The sequence below is a fragment of the Pseudophryne corroboree genome, chromosome 4, assembly GCF_028390025.1.
Source record: "Pseudophryne corroboree isolate aPseCor3 chromosome 4, aPseCor3.hap2, whole genome shotgun sequence".
Taxonomy (NCBI): Eukaryota; Metazoa; Chordata; class Amphibia; order Anura; family Myobatrachidae; genus Pseudophryne; species Pseudophryne corroboree.
Genome location: NC_086447.1, coordinates 247275613 through 247296095, shown reverse-complemented (window position 1 = coordinate 247296095; position 20483 = coordinate 247275613). Strand labels below are relative to the sequence as shown.

Genomic DNA, 20483 nt, shown 5'->3' with positions numbered 1-20483 from the left:
CAGGGCACGTGCCCCACTCGCCCTACCCTAGTTATGCCTCTGTGTATACATAATTAACTAATATAAAAATTATCCTTGAAAAAGCAGAAATGAACTTACAATTTGCCGTAAAGTTCTATAGCAATATATAAATTTCTGCCACTTCTCGAAAACCTGGGAATGTCTGGTAGTTTTACATTTTTAATTGGGAATCCCCCGAGATTGCATCAGCTACTATACCAAGCCCCTCTCACTTTTATTTACAGGCAGCTATAACTACTCCGGCGGCGGCTGAGCCTTTGAGCAAGACAGGCTGCTGGGCAGACAGATACAGAGGAAGAAAGTTTAACAGTAGAGTTCCGCTTCCTTTAGTAATAGAGCAGCAGCGATCGGGTGCTACAGTCATTCTACGGGGAAGAAGAAGTCGTCCTGGTCGGAGCAAGTTCAGCAGCTGGTACTGTCACCTGCGTTACCTGTGTGTGGTCCCTGCTGTCTCCAGTACATCCCCTGTAGCCATGCCAAACCAGTAATGCTGCCGCCACGTGCCTGTTTGCTGCCCTGTTCCTGTGATTCTCACATGTATCTGTAATGCTGCCCAGTGTCTGTATTGCTGCCCTGTGCCTGTAATGCTGGCCTGTCTGTAATGTTGCCCAGTGCCTGTAATGCTGCCCTGTGCCTGCAATGGTTCCCATGGCTGTAATGCTGCCCTGTGCACTGTGCCTGTGACCTCCACCCAGTGCTCTGCCTCTCTCCCTACATGCAGGTTTGACAGCTGCATCCCTCTGCTTCATGCTTCCAGTGTCCTGGTCTCTGGCACCATCTACAACCAGTTCCCTGTTCCCCTTCCCCCACTCCCCCGTCCACTGACTCCTACACCTCCCCTCAGCCAGTCTGCCTCCCCCGGTTATCGCTGTCATGGAACCTACTCGGAGATTCACTAAGAGCATCCTGAAGCCGGGTGTTGCTGCGGAGATCAGACAGAGCGCCTCCAAGGCAGTGCGCCCCGGGCAGCGCAGGGTGAGTGAGTGCTGGGCACTGGTGGCACCTGCATCTTTGCCTTGGAGCTATTATGGGGAAGGGGGGCAGCATACAGTGCTAATTATACCATTATTGCTATCTCTAAAATGCTACAATAACATATAGGCACATTTTCTGCAAAGTTCTAGTGTAATAAAGTATCAAGTATAGTTTACGATTATGCACACATAAATATTGCTGCAAGTGAAATCTGTGTTGCAATATGAGTAGTACCCCACAGAAGTATTGAACTTGTAATGTGCAGATACAGTAGTTGCAATGGGAAAAGTAAATGATGTTTGTTTATCACTTAGAACCACAGGAAACAATGTCAGTCGTTGCATGATTGGTTCTCTCTGTAATTGCTGATGCATACACTGATCAAGCACTGCTAGACATGGCTGCTAAATTAATGTTATCAGCAAAGTAATATAAATATCAATAATATAAGTTAGATAGTATAGGTTTTTTATTGTTAAAGATTCCATTTTATGGAAAAATTCTCAATTCTGTTAAATTTTAAATCCATCAGAGTACTACTGTTAGATACACTAATCTGCACAGAAGAATACATTTTCCACTTCTTTCATGTTAATTGTATTAGGACTATAGATTGCTTATACAAGGGCTGATGTTGATTTGACTGCAATCACGTTCCAAATCCAAAGTGTAAAATTAATTTGCTCAACACTGTGCAAATTGTGGTCATATGCAAAGTTGTAACTACAGGTATGGCAAGATGTGTGTAGATTGACACTAGTAGTAAATGCATCTGAACTTAGGTTAGGCATATGTAACAAACTATTGCCCATGTTTCTGTTTTGTTTGTGGAAACCACATTTGTAATTACGATTCTATAAAAGTTAAAAGCCCTCTGTAATACATCAAATATATCTCCATCTTGTGTATGAAAACAAAATGTGCTAAAACATGCACACAAACGTCTGTTATACTGTATACAGGAGAACTGCAGAAAGCACCTATCAGCATCAGCAGTGCCTTCATAATAAACCAGACACAAATGGTTCTCTGGTGCTGGCATCACCACCACCATCATCCTCATCATCGTGGTGTATTATTATTATTATTATTATTATTATTATTATTATTGTTATTATTATTATTATTATTATTAAATGTTATTTATAAGGCGCCACAAGTGTTTTGCAGTGCCGTACAAAGGACAGTACAGGGAGACAAAAACTTAGCATTACAGTAAATAAATAACAGAAATAGAGTACAGGTAACAAATAGCACCACAATTCTCAAGACATAATACAGCTAAGATGTAAGTAGCGAGTGAGTGATCATCGTACTATTAGGGGCTGGTGGCCATAGATGGAGATGAGCCTTTACCAGCAGGAGAAAAAGCGAGTAAAGATGGTCACTGAGTAGGAGAGAACTGCGAGTGAAATGTGTCGAGAAGAGGGCTTTGACAACAAGAGGAAAGAGGTCCCTGCTCTGAAGAGCTAACAATCTAGTGGGAAGGGGCGACAGACAGATGACATGAGGTGCAAGCAAGTGGGAGGTAGCCTGATGGCAGGATGTAAGCAAAGCCGAGATGTTCAAGGCATGAGGCAGGGGGATGGAGGAGCAGCCTCAGAACTAAGTTATGCATCGGAAGGGTACGCGTTGATGAATAGGTGGGTTTTAGTGCCCGTTTGAAGCTTTGCAAGGTCGGGGAGAGTCTAATGGAGCAGGGGAGAGAATTCCACTGAAGGGGTGCAGCACAGGCACGAGCATGGGAAGCAGTGACCAGGGCAGTGGAGGGGCGACGGTCATTGGCCGACTGTAGGGGGCAGGAGGGAGTATGAAGGGAGAGGAGGTTGGAGATGTAGGGAGCAGTGGAATTATAGATGGCCTTGCATGTGAGGGTGAGGAGTTTGAAGAGGATTCTGTAGGGGAATGGGAGCCAGTGTAGATTTTGTCGAAGGGGAGTGGCAGATGTGGAGCGGCGAGAGAGGAAGATAAGCCTAGCTGCGGAGTTCAGGACAGATTGGAGGGGAACAAGGTGGGAGCAAGCGAGGCCAGTGAGGAGAATATTGCAGTAGTCGAGTCATGAGATGACCAGTGAGTGGATGATAAATTTAGTTGCACTCTGGGAGAGAAATGGCTTGAGGCGAGCAATGTTGTGTATCTCGAACCGACAGGATTGTGCCAGAGCTTGGATGTGGGGTTCCCAACGAGAGGTAGGAGCCAAGAGTGACGCCCAGGCAGCGGAGTTGGGGAACGGGGGAGATGATGGTGTTGTCAACAGCGATAGAGATATTGGTAGGGGGTGTTGCTCTGGGTGGGGGAAAGATGATGAGTTCAGTTTTGTCCATGTTGAGCTTCAGAGAGCACTCAGACATCCAGGAGGAGATTGCGGAGAGGCAGCTGGAAACCTGAGAGAGGACTAAGGGGGACAGATCAGGAGAGGAGAGCTAGAGTTGTGTGTCATCAGCATAGAGGTGGTATTGAAGGCCAAAGGAGTTAATGAGCGCACCCAGGGAAGAGGTGTACAGGGAGAACAGAAGGGGGCCTAGGACAGAACCCTGAGGGACACCAACAGGAAGGATGGAAGGGTGTGAGGTATTGCCTAGGGCACTTAGTACAGCCTGGACAGTTGTACAGTACAGTATACAGTATGTATCTTAGTGCTGGTCTGCTGCTGTTTGCGCACTATCTGTACTAGTTCTCTCTTCCCTCCTCCATCCTGCCTCTTCAGTTGTCGACAAGTGTGTCTGATTCACTTTAGAATGTAAGCTCTTACAAGCAGGTCCCTCTTCCCTCATGTGCTTATACTTATCTTACTTAGACTATCGTCTACTCCAGGCCTGGCCAACCTGTGGCTCTCCAGCTGTTGTGAAACTACAAGTCCCAGCATGCCCTGCCACTGTTTTGCTACTAGGGAATGCTTAAACTGTGGCAGGGCATGCCGGGATTCACAACAGCTCGAAAGCCACAGGTTGGCCAGGCCTGTTCTACTACATACTTCCTTCGACGGCACTAAGGTGGTCATTCTGAGTTGTTCGCTCGTTGCCGTTTTTAGCAGAATAGCGATCAGGCTAAAAATGGGCGATTATGCACATGCGTATGGGCTGCAGGGCGCACACGCTAAGTATTTTCACACAAAACTATGCAATTTTACACAGGGCCGAGCAACGCTTTTCAGTCGCTCTGCTGATCGGTGAGTGATTGACAGGAAGTGGGTGTTTCTGGGCGGAAACTGAGCATTTTCAGGGAGTGTGCTAAAAAATGCAGGCGTGACAGGCAAAAACGCAGGAGTGGCTGGAGAAACGGGGGAGTGGCTGGTCGAACGCAGGGCATGTTTGTGACGTCAAACCAGGAACTAAACGGACTGAGGTGATCGCAATCTACGAGTAGGTCTGGAGCTACTCAGAAACGGCAGGGATATATTTAATAGCAGTTCTGCTAATCTTTCGTTCGCAATTCTGCTAAGCTAAGATACACTCCCAGAGGGCGACGGCCTAGCGTGTGCAATGCTACTAAAAGCAGCTAGCAAGCGATCAACTCGGAATGAGGGCCTAAATCCCTTGGTTTTCTGCCTCCCTGATACTCATTTCAGTGTCGTCTGCTGATGCAGCTATGTTTATATACTGTGTCCTATATTGTTTTGAACTGTAAGTCACTGTTTTCTTATTTATCATATTTATGTACTCTGTAATTGGGCGCTGTGGATCCCTCGTGGCACCATATAAATAAAGGATCATAATAATTCATGCAAATCTCAATGGGTACATAAACATGTAGCCTGTTACTGAGCATGCTCAGAGGGATTTTATATACTGTATATCACACTCAGAAAACTGGCATCAGCCCCAAAATGATACAAATTTTTTTTTTTAAAGAAACCTGAAAATACTGAATAAATAATAAGGTATCACATTTTTATAATACAGGTTGAGTATCCCATATCCAAATATTCCGAAATACGGAATATTCCGAAATACGGAATTTTTTGAGTGAGAGTGAGATTTTGAAACCTTTGTTTTTTGATGGTTCAATGTACACAAACTTTGTTTAATACACAAAGTTATAAATATTGTATTAAATGACCTCAGGCTGTGTGTATAAGGTGTATATGTAACATAAATGAATTCTGTGCTTAGATTTAGGTCCCATCGCCATGATATCTCATTATTGTATGCAATTATTCCAAAATACGGAAAAATCCGATATCTAAAATACCTCTGGTCCCAACCATTTTGGATAAGGGATACTCAACCTGTATATCAGACTATGAGCCTAATGCGACTGGAGTATATTCTTTTGGCAAAAAAAAACAAAAAACGTTATTTCCTTTTTATTGGTATAATAAATAAAATCCATGATAAATTAAGTAAATGATTTCTGTGGTACACATTATGGGCCCCTATGTCAGAGTCCCTTCAGCACATACAGTTGTAGTGCCTGATTTCACTTTCTCAAGAACCAGACTAATGAATGCCCTTGGGAACGATATCAGTATGTGAAGGACAAGTTCTCATGTCACTGTAACCGTCCCCCTGTGTAAGACAGAGCAGGAAACAGTTACTCTATGTGCGAAAGGGAAGATATCAGTATAAAAAAAAAATTATTCTGCAGGGTTACTGTACAAAGTCATTTGTACTATGAGTAAAAGCATTAGAGAATACGGAAGTCACACATTTATGTACAGTAATGAAAATATCATGATTACATGTTGCCTATAAAGGATATAAAAGCTGTACTGTGATTAAGGAATGTTTGGGAAATATGAAGGAAACACTGACTATAAAGCTGAACACTTACTGCGCCGACACTAATTGCATATGTTATAACATATGCAGCAGTGCAAGTGGGCGGGTAGGTGCGGGTACGGCGTACCATTAAGAATTAAGCCGTGGGTACGCTGTACCCATCGGGCCGCCGCTCCCTCCCTCCGCTGCTGCTCACCGCGACGCTGCTGCTTGAGGGGAGGAGAGCGCAGCGTGCACCTCTCCTGCCGCTTAGTGTCTACCTTCAATTCGGCGCTGGCCCGTGAGCCAATCAGAGCTCGCAGACCGGCAGCCAAGGCTCCTGATTGGCTGCCGGACCGCGAGCTTTGATTGGCTCACGGATTGGCACCTAATTGAAGGTAGACACCCGCACCGCCGCCGGAGACTGAGGAACAGGAGAGGCGCACGCTGCACTCTCCTCCCCTCAGACATAGGACAGCAGCAGCGCGGTAAGCAACAGGGGAGGGGGGGGGGGCACTGTGAGGGCATGTGTACCTGGCACTGGGGGCATATCTGGCACTGCGGGGACATGTGTATCAGGCACTGGGGGCATTTCTGTATCTGGCACTGGGGGCATATCTGGCACTGGGGGCATATCTGGCACTCTGGTGGCATTTCTGTATGGCACTGGGGGCATATCTGGCACTGGGGGGACATGTGTATCTGGCACTGGGGGCATTTCTGTATCTGGCACTGGAGGCATATATACTACTGGGGGCATCTCTGTATCTGGCACTGGGGGCATTTCTGTATCTGGCACTGTGCGGACATCTGTATCTGGCACTGTGGGGCAACGTGTATCTGGCACTGTGAGGCAATGTATATCTGGCACTCTGGGGGCATTTCTGCATCTGGCACTGTGGGGCAATGTGTATCTGGCACTGTGGGGCAATGTGTATCTGGCACTGTGGGGCAATGTGTATCTGGCACTGTGGGGCAATGTATATCTGGCACTATGGGGCAATGTGTATCTGGCACTATTGGGGTCATATGTTTATCTGCCCCCCCTCATATTTGTATCACACCCTCATTTTCATTGGCCACATCCCATGTGGCATTTGGCCACACCCATTTTTTGGGCGGGCGCACACAGAACCTATAAAACATTTTTTCTACTTGCACCACTAAACATATGCAATTAGTATTGCAAAGGGCAGTTTCCCGATAAGATCTCCCCTTTACGATGGCTGGTGGTTCCTGCACATGCGAAGAAGGCCACGGGGGATGCTGGGAGGGATCCGACCGAAAATGTTTTCTCATACGTCCTAGAGGATGCTGGGGACTCCAAAAGGACCATGGGGTATAGACGGGATCCGCAGGAGACATGGGCACACTATAAGATATTGAATGGGTGTGAACTGGCTCCTCCCTCTATGCCCCTCCTCCAGACTTCAGTTAGACTCTGCCCAGAGAGACTGGACACACACTAGGGAAGCTCTCCTGAGTTTCTCTGAAAAGACTTTATGTTAGGTTTTTTATTTTCAGGAAGACCTGCTGGCTACAGGCTCCCTGCTTCGTGGGAGTGAGGGGAGAGAAGCAGTCCTACTTCTTCTGAGTTCAAGGGCTCTGCTTCTTAGGCTACCGGACACCATTAGCTCCAGAGGGTCTGATCACTTGGTTCGCCCAGCTGCTCGTTCCTGGAGCCGCGCCGTCACCCCCCTCACAGAGCCAGAAGAAAGAAGCTGGGTGAGTATTAGAAGAACAGAAGACTTCAGTTACGGCAGAAGACTTCAGAGTCTCTGAGGTAACGCGAAGCGGTCGCGCTGCGCGCCACTGCTCCCACACACAGGCGGCACTACACGGGTGCAGGGTGCAGGGGGGGCGCCCTGGACAGCAATTATACCTCATATTATATCCTGGCAAAGCAGTATACAGTGCATAGGCACTGTATACAGACCCCTGCCAATAGAAAAACTGTGAAAAATTAGCGGGGCTGCAGCGCGCCGAGCAGGGGGCGTGGCTTAGCCCTCACAACTCTATACAGCACCATTTTCTCCTCACAGAGACGCTGGCCCACCAAAACGCTGTGAAAAAAGCTAACAGTGTAAAACGGAGGGGAGCACAGTTGCTTAGTGCACTATGGGCTCATATAAGATGCACTATATATGTATAAATGTGCGTGTGGTTAATGTGTGGTATAAAACTTTCTGTGTTTTCCCTGTCAGGACTCTACCCATTATAGCGCTGTGGTACATGTGTGTCGACATGTGTATGGGCTCTGTCACAAACAGCTATGGGATCCCTCTGTCAACGTTGCCGACTCCTGCTGATACTTGATTCAGTAGATGAAGTGTCAGCATGTCGGTAGTTGTAAGCTTTTCTAAAGTAAACACTGTATGGGAAGACACAGTCGTATGTGGGTGACCCTGTCGGCACCAACTCTATTACTGGGTGCAAATAAAAAAAAATTAAAAAAAAACCTATACCTGTATGTATGTATGTATGTATGTATATATATATATATATATATATATGGTACGGATACCTTGAGCTGTAGCTTTAGCACAGACGTGGTAGTATTTGTGGGGGAGTGATATTAACATTATGTATATAATTATATATATATTTCCCTCAGACCCCTCGGGGCGGCAAGTATGTTATATTGCCCAGTTACTACTCCCTGTTGTCGACGAATACTACGTGTTATGTCGACCATAATGTTTCCTGGTTAGATCCACAACAATGGCATTCAGTACATGTTCATACACATTCAGAACACATTAATGTCACTAGGGACACTGCTGTTCCTGACAAAATACATATACGTATGATGTATATATAGAATATGTGTGTATATGTGTATTTAAATGTGTGTATTCATATTACGATTTCTATTGAATGCTGAAGTAAAGTTATTCCTTTTCATGTGCTGGTCACTCTGTTGCTAAAGCTCTAGGTCAGCCGTGACGAGATGGTCTTACATCTTCTCGAGGAGTACGAGTGTTTATTCTTTTACCGCCGTGGATAGAATAAAGTGAAAGTCAACCCCTGGTCTGCTCGGGTCCCTGTCACTAAGGATCGTATACAGGAAGCTAAGTGATATTTTAATTATGTGTTTTGATGATAATTGCATTACATACGCATGGGGGAGTGCTTGTATTCACAAATGGTCGGTTGCCTTGTTATCCGATTTATTTACGCTGGGGAAAGATGGAATATTCCTTACATTGGGTCTTAGCTAGAACATTGCAGCATGCTGCCGTGAGACTACAAGAGGTAGGCACTGACTACGAGAAATACTGGAGTATCTTCCCTATGAAGGTGTAACCTGGTTTGGGCAGGTACCACTGATAAGTCTACCGTCTTAAGCTGTGTTCCCTCACAACGGTTGGTGACGCATTTTTTGTGGGATGCAGTCATTTTGACCGGTTGGATACCGTTTTGTTTTCCCCTTCTTTGCAGGTAGAGGACGGTGAAAAGGTAAGAGGTCGGCAGCCTTTTCAAGTTCACAGAAGCAGATATCGTCCTCAGTTTCTAATACATCCACCGCAGGTCGCTGGGTCTATCTTGCTGGAGCCCACGCCGGTGGGAACTCGTCTAATACTCTTCAGTCAGTCCTGGAATGGACTTGACACATTGAGTTAAGAATAAAGTCAAAAGGGGAACATAGGGGTATATTTACTAAGGTCCCGATTTTGACCGAGATGGTGTTTTTTCTTCAAAGTGTCATCTCGGGAATTTACTAAACTGAAATCACGGCAGTGATGAGGGCATTCGTATTTTTTTGAAACTCACAGAAAAAAATTACGAATGAATACACCATCGGTCAAATAAGCCTGTAATTTGGTAGAACTCGGTAATTTACTAAAAAGTGTAATTCACAAACACTGCCGGCAATAGCCAAACACTGCCGTGAAAAAATACAAATCGTAAAAAAGTGCTAAAATAAAACAGACCTGCTTTTTTTTTACCGTGTTCTGATAGGCATGCACGGATCCATGAGATCCGTGCATGTTTATCAGTGGGAAGGGGTGGGAAAGTGTTAAATTTGTTGGAAAAAAATGCGTAGGGTCCCCCCTCCTAAGCAAAACCAGCCTCGGGCTCTTTGAGCCGGTCCTGGTTGAAAAAATATGGGGGGAAAAGTGACAGGGGTTCCCCCATATTTAATCAACCAGCACCGGGCTCTGCGCCTGGTCCTGGTTCCAAAAATACGGGGGACAAAAAGCGTAGGGGTCCCCCGTATTTCTGAAACCAGCACCGGGCTCCAATAGCCAGATACATAATGCCACAGCCGGGGGACACTTTTATATTGGTCCCTGCGGCCCTGGCATTACATACCTAACTGGTCACCCCTGGCCGGGGTACCCTGGAGGAGTGGGGACCCCTTCAATCAAGGGGTCCCCCCCCTCCAGCCACCCAAGGGCCAGGGGTGAAGCCCGAGGCTGTCCCCCCCCATCCAAGGGCGGCGGATGGGGGGCTGATAGCCTTTTTGTCAAAATGTGAATATTGTTTTTAGTAGCAGTACTACAAGTCCCAGCAAGCCTCCCCGCAAGCTGGTACTTGGAGAACCACAAGTACCAGCATGCGGAGGAAAACCGGGCCCGCTGGTACCTGTAGTACTACTACTAAAAAAATACCCCAATAAAAACAGGAGACACACACCTTGAAAGTAAAAGTTTATTACATACATCCACACCTCCAAACATACATACTTACCTATGTTCACACGAGGGTCGGTCCTCTTCTCCATGTAGAATCCATGGGGTACCTGTTGGAAAAATGTTACTCACATAATCCAGTGTAGATCGGTCCTCTTCTGTTCTATTTGTAATCCACGTACTTTGCAAAATAAAAAAATGGACACCCGGCCACGCACTGAAAGGGGCCCCATGTTTTCACATGGGACCCCTTTCCCCGACTGCCAGGAACCCCCCCTGACTTCTGTCTAAGAGGGTTCCTTCAGCCAATCAGGGAGCGCCATGTCGTGGCACCCTCCTGATTGGCTGTGTGCTCCTGTAGTGTCTGTCAGGCAGCACACGGCAGTGATACAATGTAGCGCCTATGCGCTCCATTGTAACCAATGGTGGGAACTTTGTGGTCAGCGGTTGACCGAAAGTAACCTCACCGCTGACCACAAAGTTCCCACCATTGGTTACAATGGAGCGCATAGGCGCTACATTGTATCACTGCCGTGTGCTGCCTGACAGACACTACAGGAGCACACAGCCAATCAGGAGGGTGCCACAACGTGGCGCTCCCTGATTGGCTGAAGGAACCCTCTTAGACAGAAGTCAGGGGGGGTTCCTGGCAGTCGGGGAAAGGGGTCCCATGTGAAAACATGGGGCCCCTTTCAGTGCGTGGCCGGGTGTCCGTTTTTTTATTTTGCAAAGTACGTGGATTACAAATAGAACAGAAGAGGACCGATCTACACTGGATTATGTGAGTAACATTTTTCCAACAGGTACCCCATGGATTCTACATGGAGAAGAGGACCGACCCTCGTGTGAACATAGGTAAGTATGTATGTTTGGAGGTGTGGATGTATGTAATAAACTTTTACTTTCAAGGTGTGTGTCTCCTGTTTTTATTGGGGTATTTTTTAGTAGTAGTACTACAGGTACCAGCGGGCCCGGTTTTCCTCCGCATGCTGGTACTTGTGGTTCTCCAAGTACCAGCTTGCGGGGAAGGCTTGCTGGGACTTGTAGTACTGCTACTAAAAACAATATTCACATTTTGACAAAAAGGCTATCAGCCCCCCATCCGCCGCCCTTGGAAGGGGGGGGGGACAGCCTCGGGCTTCACCCCTGGCCCTTGGGTGGCTGGAGGGGGGGGACCCCTTCATTGAAGGGGTCCCCTCTCCTCCAGGGTACCCCGGCCAGGGGTGACTAGTTGGGTATGTAATGCCAGGGCCGCAGGGACCAATATAAAAGTGTCCCCCGGCTGTGGCATTATGTATCTGGCTAGTGGAGCCCGGTGCTGGTTTCAGAAATACGGGGGACCCCTACGCTTTTTGTCCCCCGTATTTTTGGAACCAGGACCAGGCGCAGAGCCCGGTGCTGGTTGATTAAATATGGGGGAACCCCTGTCACTTTTCCCCCCATATTTTTTCAACCAGGACCGGCTCAAAGAGCCCGAGGCTGGTTTTGCTTAGGAGGGGGGACCCCACGCATTTTTTTTTTTTTAATTTTAACAATGTTTTATTTTTTACGAAAGGTGCACAATGAAACCCAGCACAGATCTCACAGATCCGGCCGAGATTCATTGTGTTAAAGTCGGCAGTGTTTTACAATTCACTCCCGTAAAACACTGCCAAAAAATATGAATTACATCGACATCGGTAAATACGAAAATGCAGAATACGACAGCTTAGTAAATTAGTCGTAATAAATTCAAAAAGTTGCAAATTTACACTTTCGATGTCATTCGTGTTTGAACTTTAACCTCATTCGGAAAAATAAGAATTTTAGTAAATATACCCCATACTTGAGTTTCCAGATGTTTCCTCTCACTGATTTTTAAAATAGATCTTACCGATTATCCTCTGGACGGGGAGGTAGTATGCGCCATACAAGGGTTGGTTCAGGATCAGGACGTTGTCCTGCTGTCCCTGTCACACAAAAAAAAAGGAAAAAGCTGTTCTTCAAGCTTTTTCGTGCTCCTGAGCCGGACAGCTCGGTCAGAACAATCCCAAAAAGATTTCTACTTAAGAAGTTGTACTACAAGATGAAATCTCTCAGGGAAGGGATCTCCAGCCTGTAAAAGAAGAAAGTGGTTTTAAATGCAGTTTCATACGCATTAAGCTTACCTGGGTTTGGTATTCAGGATTGTCATTGTCATTTCACCGGAGTGATGGCAGTATGAGGTTTTTTCTTCAATAGTAAGAGCCATAATTATTCTGTAATGGGACGCTCTCCTGACTACGGCGAGGTCAAGAAACAAGAGATACAAATCGTTGTTTCTCTTTTACAGTTCTTCAACACAGGAAATCGCTGTTGATCCCAACGACGCAGATGTAGGAGTTGGGAATAAGATTAGATACTGACCTGTTGAGAATTTGTTTTTCCTGTGGAAAGAGATTTGAGGATCCAGAGTCAGATCAGATTTGCAACAGTGTAAACCCATCAATATGTTCAGTTGATGAAGAAGATGGTTGCGGCCTAAGAGGCCATACGGTGAACATGTCAAATACCAGAGTGGTTTGCGGGACCAGTTGGACATGTGGTCCAGGTCTCACCTGCACATGCACCGGAAAATAATACTATTTTCCAGGACAGGATATCTCTCCTGTGGTGGCTTCACAGTTCTCACCTCCTAGAGGGACGAAGGTTCGGGATCCAGGATTAGATCCTGGTGTCCATGGATACAAGTCTCCGAGACTGGGGAGCAGTTTTTCCAGGGGAAGAAGTTCTAGGGGAAAAGGTCAAGTCGGGAAGCTTGTCCACAATAAGCATTCTGGAATTAAGAGCTGTTTACAACAGAACATCTTCTTTGCGATATGCCCGTCTTAATTCTGTCGGACGACTTAACAGCGGTGGCGTACCCAAACCGCTAGGGCGGAACGAGGAGAAAAGCGGCAATGGCAGAAGCCGCAAAAAGTTTTCCGCTGGGCGGAAAGGCATGTAAACGCTTTATTAGCAGTCTTCGTTCCGGATGTAGACAACGGAGAAATAGACTTCCTCAGCAGACACGATCTCCACCCAGGAGAGTGGGGTCTTCATCAAGAAGTTTTCACAGAAGTGACAAGTCTTTGGGGAATTCCTCAATTAGACATGATGGTGTCTCGCCTCAGCAAGAAACTTCAGGGATATTGTTCAGGGTCAAGGGACACTCAAGCTATAGCCTTGTGACACCTTGGGTGTTTTCAGTCGGTCTATGTGTTCCCTCCACTTTCACTTTTTCAGAAGGTGATAAACATAAGAAGAACAAAGGTTCAGGCGATCCTCATTGTTCCAATCTAGCCAAAGAAGGCTTGGTATCCAGATCTTCAAGACTTACTCATAGAAGATCCCTGGCCTCTTCCTCTACGAGAGGACCTGTTACAGCAAGGACCGGGCGTGTATCAAGACTTACCGCGGCTGCGTTTGACGGCATGGCGGTTGAACGCCATATCCTAGCCCGAAAGGGTATTTCCGGTGAAGTCATTCCCGCATTGCTTCAGGCTAGGAAAGGAGTAACGGCGAAGCTTTACCACCGTATTTGGAGGAAGTATGTGTCTTGGTGTGAATCCAAGAAGGCTCCTACGGAAGAATTTCAGCTGGGTCGTTTTCTCCATTTTTTGCAAGCAGTTGTGGATACAGGCCTAAAGTTAGGCTCCATTAAAGTGCAGATTTCGGCCTTATCAATTTTCTTTCAAAAATAATTGCCCACCTTTCCAGAAGTTCAGACTTTCGTGAAAGGAGTGCTGCGCATCCAACCTCCTTTTGTGCCCCCAGCGGCACCATGGGACCTTAACGTGGTGTTGCAGTTTTCTTATGTCACACTGGTTGGAACCGTTACGAAAGGTTGAGTTAAAATTTCTCACTTGTGAAGTGGTCATGCTATTGGCTTTGGCGTCCGCAAGGCGGGTGTCGAAATTAGCGGCTTTGTCTCACAAGAGCCCCTATTTGATTTTCCATGTGGATAGAGCGGAATTGAGAACTCAGCAACAATTTCTGCCAAAAGTGGTTTCTGCGTTTCACAGGAACCAGCCTATTGTGATGCTTGTGGCTACTTAAGCCTTGGCTGATTCAAAGTCTCTCGATGTAATCAGAGCTTTGAATATTTATGTCGCCAGAACGGCTCAGATTGGGGAAACAGAGGTTTTGTTTATCCTGTATGCTCCCAACAAAATTTGGGCCCCTGCTTCTAAGCAGACTGTTACACGCTGGATCTGTTATACGATTCGGCATGTTCATTCTACGGCTGGATTGCCGTTACCGAAGTCGGTGAAGGCTCATTCTACCAGGAAGGTGGGCTCTTCGGGGGCGGATGCCCGAGGAGTCTCGGCGGTTCAACGTTGCCGAGCAGCTACTTGGTCGGGTTCAAACACTTTTGCTAAGTTCTACAAGTTTGATACCCTGGCTGATGAGGACCTCAGGTTTGCTCAATCGGTGCTGCAGAGTCATACGCACTCTCCCGCCCGGTCTGGAGCTTTGGTATAGACCTCATGGTCCTTTTGGAGTCCCCAGCATCCTCTAGGACGTATGAGAAAATAGGATTTTAATACCTACCGGTAAATCCTTTTCTCTTAGTCCATAGAGGATGCTGGGCGCCCGTCCCAGTGCGTACTGTATCTGCAGCTATTGGTGGTTACACTCAGGTGGTGTTTCTTTTCAGTCAAGTCTATTGCTGCTGTTATTCATGCCGTGGCATGCGGTATGTGATTATTGGTCGTGTTTACACACAGGTTGTATTACATTTTCGGTCAGCATATTGCTGTATGTTTTTCCATGCCGTCAGCTGGTGTTCTATTGAATGCCACGTTCTGCGGCATGTTCGAGGTGTGAGCTGGTATGACACTCACCGTGTTTAAACAATAAATTCTTTCCTCGAAATGTCCGTCTCCCTGGGCACAGTTTTCTTACTGAAGTCTGTAGGAGGGGCATAGAGGGAGGAGCCAGTTCACACCCATTCAAAGTCTTATAGTGTGCCCATGTCTCCTGCGGATCCCGTCTATACCCCATGGTCCTTTTGGAGTCCCCAGCATCCTCTACGGAATAAGAGAAAAGGATTTACCGGTAGGTATTAAAATCCTATTTTTTTACCACAGAAAGTGGTTTGATTACTAAACTAGACCACACTAACTCACATATAAAAAAAACTCTTTGTTATAGTTACTCAATATTAAAAAGATTGTTGAGATATATTGTATCAATATAATCTTTTTATGGTCAAAGGAATCTCAGAATTCAGTCCACAATTAGGGATGGCCATGATCAGCGATCAATGATTAGCAACAATCCATGGGTTAACATCAATGGTGGCTATCTGATGATTGTCCAGCATCAATGGCAGTGTTGCAGCAATTTGTTTTCTGCCATAGGGGAAATGGACCTTTGCTCCCCCCCCCCCCCCCCCTCCCCTACCTCCAGTGCTCCATTCAGTCTGCACCCTATTTCATGATGGGCCTACCACCCGCAGTAGGGTTCAGCTCAGTAATGGTTCAAGCCATTAAGGTTTTCCTATCTATGGTTTTGTGCCATCGATGGTGACCCATTCAGTGGCCATCCGTATCCACTAGATTCATAGAAGGATCATAGCTAACACTTCAAATTAGGCTCAATTCCTTTGTGGTGGTCAGGCCATCAATGGCTCTGACTAAGTTGCCGAGATTCGGTCATCTCTTAACAATGAAAAATTTGTAGAATCAAGGGGGAAGACAAGAAGGGGATTAAAGCAACTTTACAGATATTAGACAAATGCAATAAAAGGAGTTAATGGAGGCTGGAAAAGTACACAGTTGAGGGAAGAAGGGTATGTGGGGAGTAATTATAGGACATATGGGAGGAACATTTGGGAAAAGAAAGAAAGAAAGAAAGAAAGAAAGAAAGAAAGAAAGAAAGAAAGAAAGAAAGAAAGAAAGAGAAAAAGAAAGAAAGGAAGGAAGAAAAATGAAAGACAAGAGAAAGAAAAAGGATTACAAGAGGATACATACAGTACATTTTGTCAATGTTGATTCTGTGGACAGTCAGTATTTCAACATTATTATATTGATGTGAGATTGCAGACACTGTCGTAATGTTAGAAAAAAAACTAAGTTGTGTAAGACACTGACACTAGTACAGAATGAATGAAAATGAGTGTTGGAAAGTAAGCCCAAGTGAGTGGTATGATGAATTAAAGCACTTCCCTTTTGAATTCAAGACAGTGATCTCTTCACTAAATCGCACATAGGTGGTCATTCCGAGTTGTTCGCTAGCTACATTCGTTCACTGTGCAGCGATAAGGCAAAAAAAGGCACTTCTGCGCATGTGTATGTGGCACAATGCGCACGTGCGGCGTACTATTACAACAAACAATGTCGTTTTACACAGGGTCTAGCGATGCTTTTTAGTCGCACAGCCAGCCGCAGAGTGATTGACAGGAAGAGGACGTTTCTGGGTGTCAACTGACCGTTTTCAGGGAGTGTTCAGAAAAACTCAGGCATGCCAGGAAAAACGCAGGCATGGCTGGGCGAACGCAGGGCATGTTTGTGACGTCAAATCAGGAACTGAATGGTCTGAAGTGATCGCAAGCGCTCAGTAGGTCTGAAGCTACTCTGAAACTGCACAAAAAATGTTTGTAGCCGCTCTGCGATCCCTTCGTTCGCACTTCTGCTAAGCTAAAATACACTCCCAGTGGGCGGCGGCATAGCGTTTGCACGGCTGCTAAAAACTGCTAGTGAGTGATCAACTCGGAATGACCCCCATAGGATGGTTCTCACTTTTGGTCTGACTCCTTTAGATTTTTTATTTTTTTAACAATATGTTTATTGAAGGTCAAAGCAGAACACAGTTCAATCGAGATACACATGTTAGGTAATAGATATTGAGGCATTAAGTCTGAAACCAGCAGAGTTCAGTGAATAGTGAAGAAAAAGGATAAATCAGCCATCAACATATAATATGTGTCACTGTGAGATCAAGTTTTCATTTTTATCAAAAAAAGAATCGTCTATAAACAGAAACATAAACAGCATAAAACAATAGACTAAAGTAGGGGAAAGAAAGAAATGAAAGAAAAGTAAATGCCGTGTCTAGAATCATAAAGAAAGAAAGGAAAAAAAGAAAGAGACAGAAAACTATTTTGGAAAGAAAGGTTTATGTGAAAGGAGAATTAGCTTTAAAGGACAACCAGGGGCCCCAGGTTTTGTTAAAAGATTTAGAGGAATATTTAATGAAACTAGTTATAAACTCCATGTGTTGAACTGACCAAATTCTGGTGATAACTGAGACGGAGGTGGGTGAGAGGGGCTGTTCCCAATCATCTGCCAGCTGGCAAGTGGCCGTTGAGAGGACATGCCTAATGAGTTTATTTTGATGATAGGTTTCTTTAGGGACAGGCAATGGTAAGATGAAAAATTAAGGATCTAGGGGAAGCGAGAGTTGAAGGAGTGAGAAGATAAGGTTCCTAATCTCTGACCAAAAGCTGGATAGCATGGGGCAGCTCCACCAAATGTGAAAAAATTAGCCCTCTAACCCGCAACCTCGCCAGCAATGATCAGAAGCTTCAGGGAATATCCTAGCTATTCTGGAAGGAACCAAATACCATCTATACAGAATTTTGTAGGTGTTTTCTTTAATTCCTACACATTTTGAGCTGGACACCGCTCTCCCTCTAATATCATCCCAATCTTTTGGATCTAAGGACTCACCCAAATCCCATTCCCAGGCCAGCTCAGAAGGGTCACGTGTTAGCAATGAGGAAAATGACAGTTCTGAATATAAGGAAGAAATGAGACCAGATGTGGACGACTGACGGAGGGTAAGCGACTCAAAAGAAGTTAGGTGGTGGGAAACAAGATGGTGTTTGGTTGTACTATGAAAATTACATAGCTGTCATTTTTTGTGGGGATATCAAATTTAGCTGACTCCTTTAGATTAGAGACAGGTCTGGACTGTACTGCATATGACCAAGCTTCTGGATGTGTTCATGGGACAGAAAGTCCATCACTTTCCAGGACTTGCGGGCAGGTGCATGGAGAATGGCACCACTGGTGCAATTCTTGCCTAGAAATGGCTTCAAGCACTTGCGACAGGCATTGGTTGGAGTACCAGTCCCCAGTGATGGTGCACGAGTGGTACAGTATCTACATGACCAGTCTTGGCTACAAAAACAGCCACCATCTGCTTTGTCATGCTGCAGTCACGTTGGAACTTCTGTGGCACGCAATTCCTACTGGGGTCCACTGGATTAACTGTTGTTTGGTCTTGGTGTTGAAACTGTAGATCCAGGATTCATCAATACTCATGACCTCCAAGAGGGTTTGAGGGACTGCCGTCAGACATGGCCAGCGTGTTGCAGCACCAAGTCACTCAAGAATCCTTCTTCTCTCGAGTCAGTTGATGGGGCGCCCAGTGTGCAGAAACCTTGCTTAGTCCAAGCTTTTCATGGAGTATCAAGCGGATGTATCCTAATGAGATACCAATCTCCTTCTATAACTGGGCCACTGTCACAGGTGATGACGGTCTTCCAGGGGGCGTCTCTCGCAACAAAATTCTGCAAACCTTCCAAAAAGTGGTTCAGAATGTTTCTTCTTCTCCAAAAGCAGTTTGCAGTTGGTCAAAACTCTCCTGCAGTTGCAGACCACTCTTGTAGTCATAGAAGATCATGGCTCTCCAGTGGACTCTGTGAACGTGGCTCAGAGGAGATGCGATCACATCTCACTATGTGAATGCCTCTTTTTGATTCATAGACAGAGGCGTTCGCGAGATGGTACGGTGCAGCATTGGGTGGGCGTATTGATGGAAATGAGGGCGGGTTCAGGGCAGCTGCTGCAACCAGAAAAATGGCTGCCCTGTGCCTGCCTTCTCAGCCTGGCTGCGGAGGCAAGGGGGCTTCCACAAATCAGCGATGTGATCGAAATTACATTGCAGTAGCATTGCTGCCGGGTATTTGCATGCTGGGCGGCCTTGCCCTGTGCTGGGAAGCCCCCAACATGCGATCGTAGCCACTTGCAGTTTTGCTGAAAAAACAAAACTGCATCTGAAGCTGAATAAGGTCCCATATACGGTCCTGTCATTGACATTTCACAAGAACTTTAGTCAGAGAATACAGTTCACAACTAGACAGTCAGATTGCATCTACTCTACCTATGCATTGCACATCTGGAAACATATTGCATACTCCTAAAATTTTCGAATTATGGGACGAAATCGGAGTACCTGGTGGAAAACCTGAGAAGAACAGAGAGAATATACAATCTCCACACATTTAGAGCCATGGTGGGAATCTATCCCACGACCAGGCCCGGCGCTACCCGCTCAGCGAAAGGATGCAGTGCAGGGAGGCGCAGGGACAGGGAGGCGCTTCCCCTGCTCTGCATCCCTTCCCTGCTGCGCCGTCCTGTCCCCCCTGCTGCTGCTGTGCTTGTCACTGTATGACAGGCACTGGCAGCGGCGCCTGCAGCATGAAAGCTTCTTCCCTCTCCTCCCCTCACCTGTGTGACAGGACAGCGCTGCGTACGGTACAGAAGGGGGCGGAGCTACACGGGATGAAAGGGGTGGGGCTAAACGGGACAGGAGGGGTCGGAGCTACACGGACCAGGCTGCTGTAGTGTACAGAGGGAAACCGGCTTAGGGAAGTGAAGGGTGAGAGAGAAGTGTGTGTGTGTATATATGTGTGTGTGTGTGTGTGTGTGTGTGTGTGTGTGTGTGTGTGTGTGTGTGTGTGTGTGTGTGTGTGTGTGTGTGTGTGAGGTATGTCTGTGTGCGTGCGCTTTATGGACGCTAGTACTGGGGGGTGGCATTACGTATAACGACGCTACTACTTGGGGGGAGCATTACATGTAAGGACGCTACTACTACTGGGGGGGGCATTACATGTAAGGACGCTACTACTACTGGGGAGGCATTACATATAAGGACGCTACTACTACAGGGGGAGGCATTACATATAAGGACGCTACTACTACAGGGGGGGGGCATTACATATAAGGATGCTACTACTACAGGGGGGGCATAACGTGTAATGACGCTACTAATGGGGGGGCCATTACGTATAAGGACTAGGGCCGGTTTTTGGCCATTTTGAGCCCCGGGCAGGAAATAGGGGCGTGGCTTCATACAGGGGGCGTGGTCAGTTACGCCACCTGTACAGTAGTAGCGCCGCTGAAATGCTGTGCACAGTAAA

General features: G+C 46.3%; 1 protein-coding gene across 1 annotated transcript in view; it reads left to right on the top strand.

Annotated features, from left to right (window-relative positions):
• The first annotated feature begins 349 nt into the window (after positions 1–349).
• The window catches only part of DOCK10 (dedicator of cytokinesis 10), a 691954-nt gene continuing 671820 nt past the window's right edge, over positions 350–20483 (top strand). Inside the window, exon 1 of the mRNA XM_063916012.1 lies at positions 350–996. Within this exon, the coding sequence (XP_063772082.1) occupies positions 895–996 (102 nt within the window). The 5' untranslated portion in view covers positions 350–894. The remainder of the gene's footprint in view (positions 997–20483) is intronic.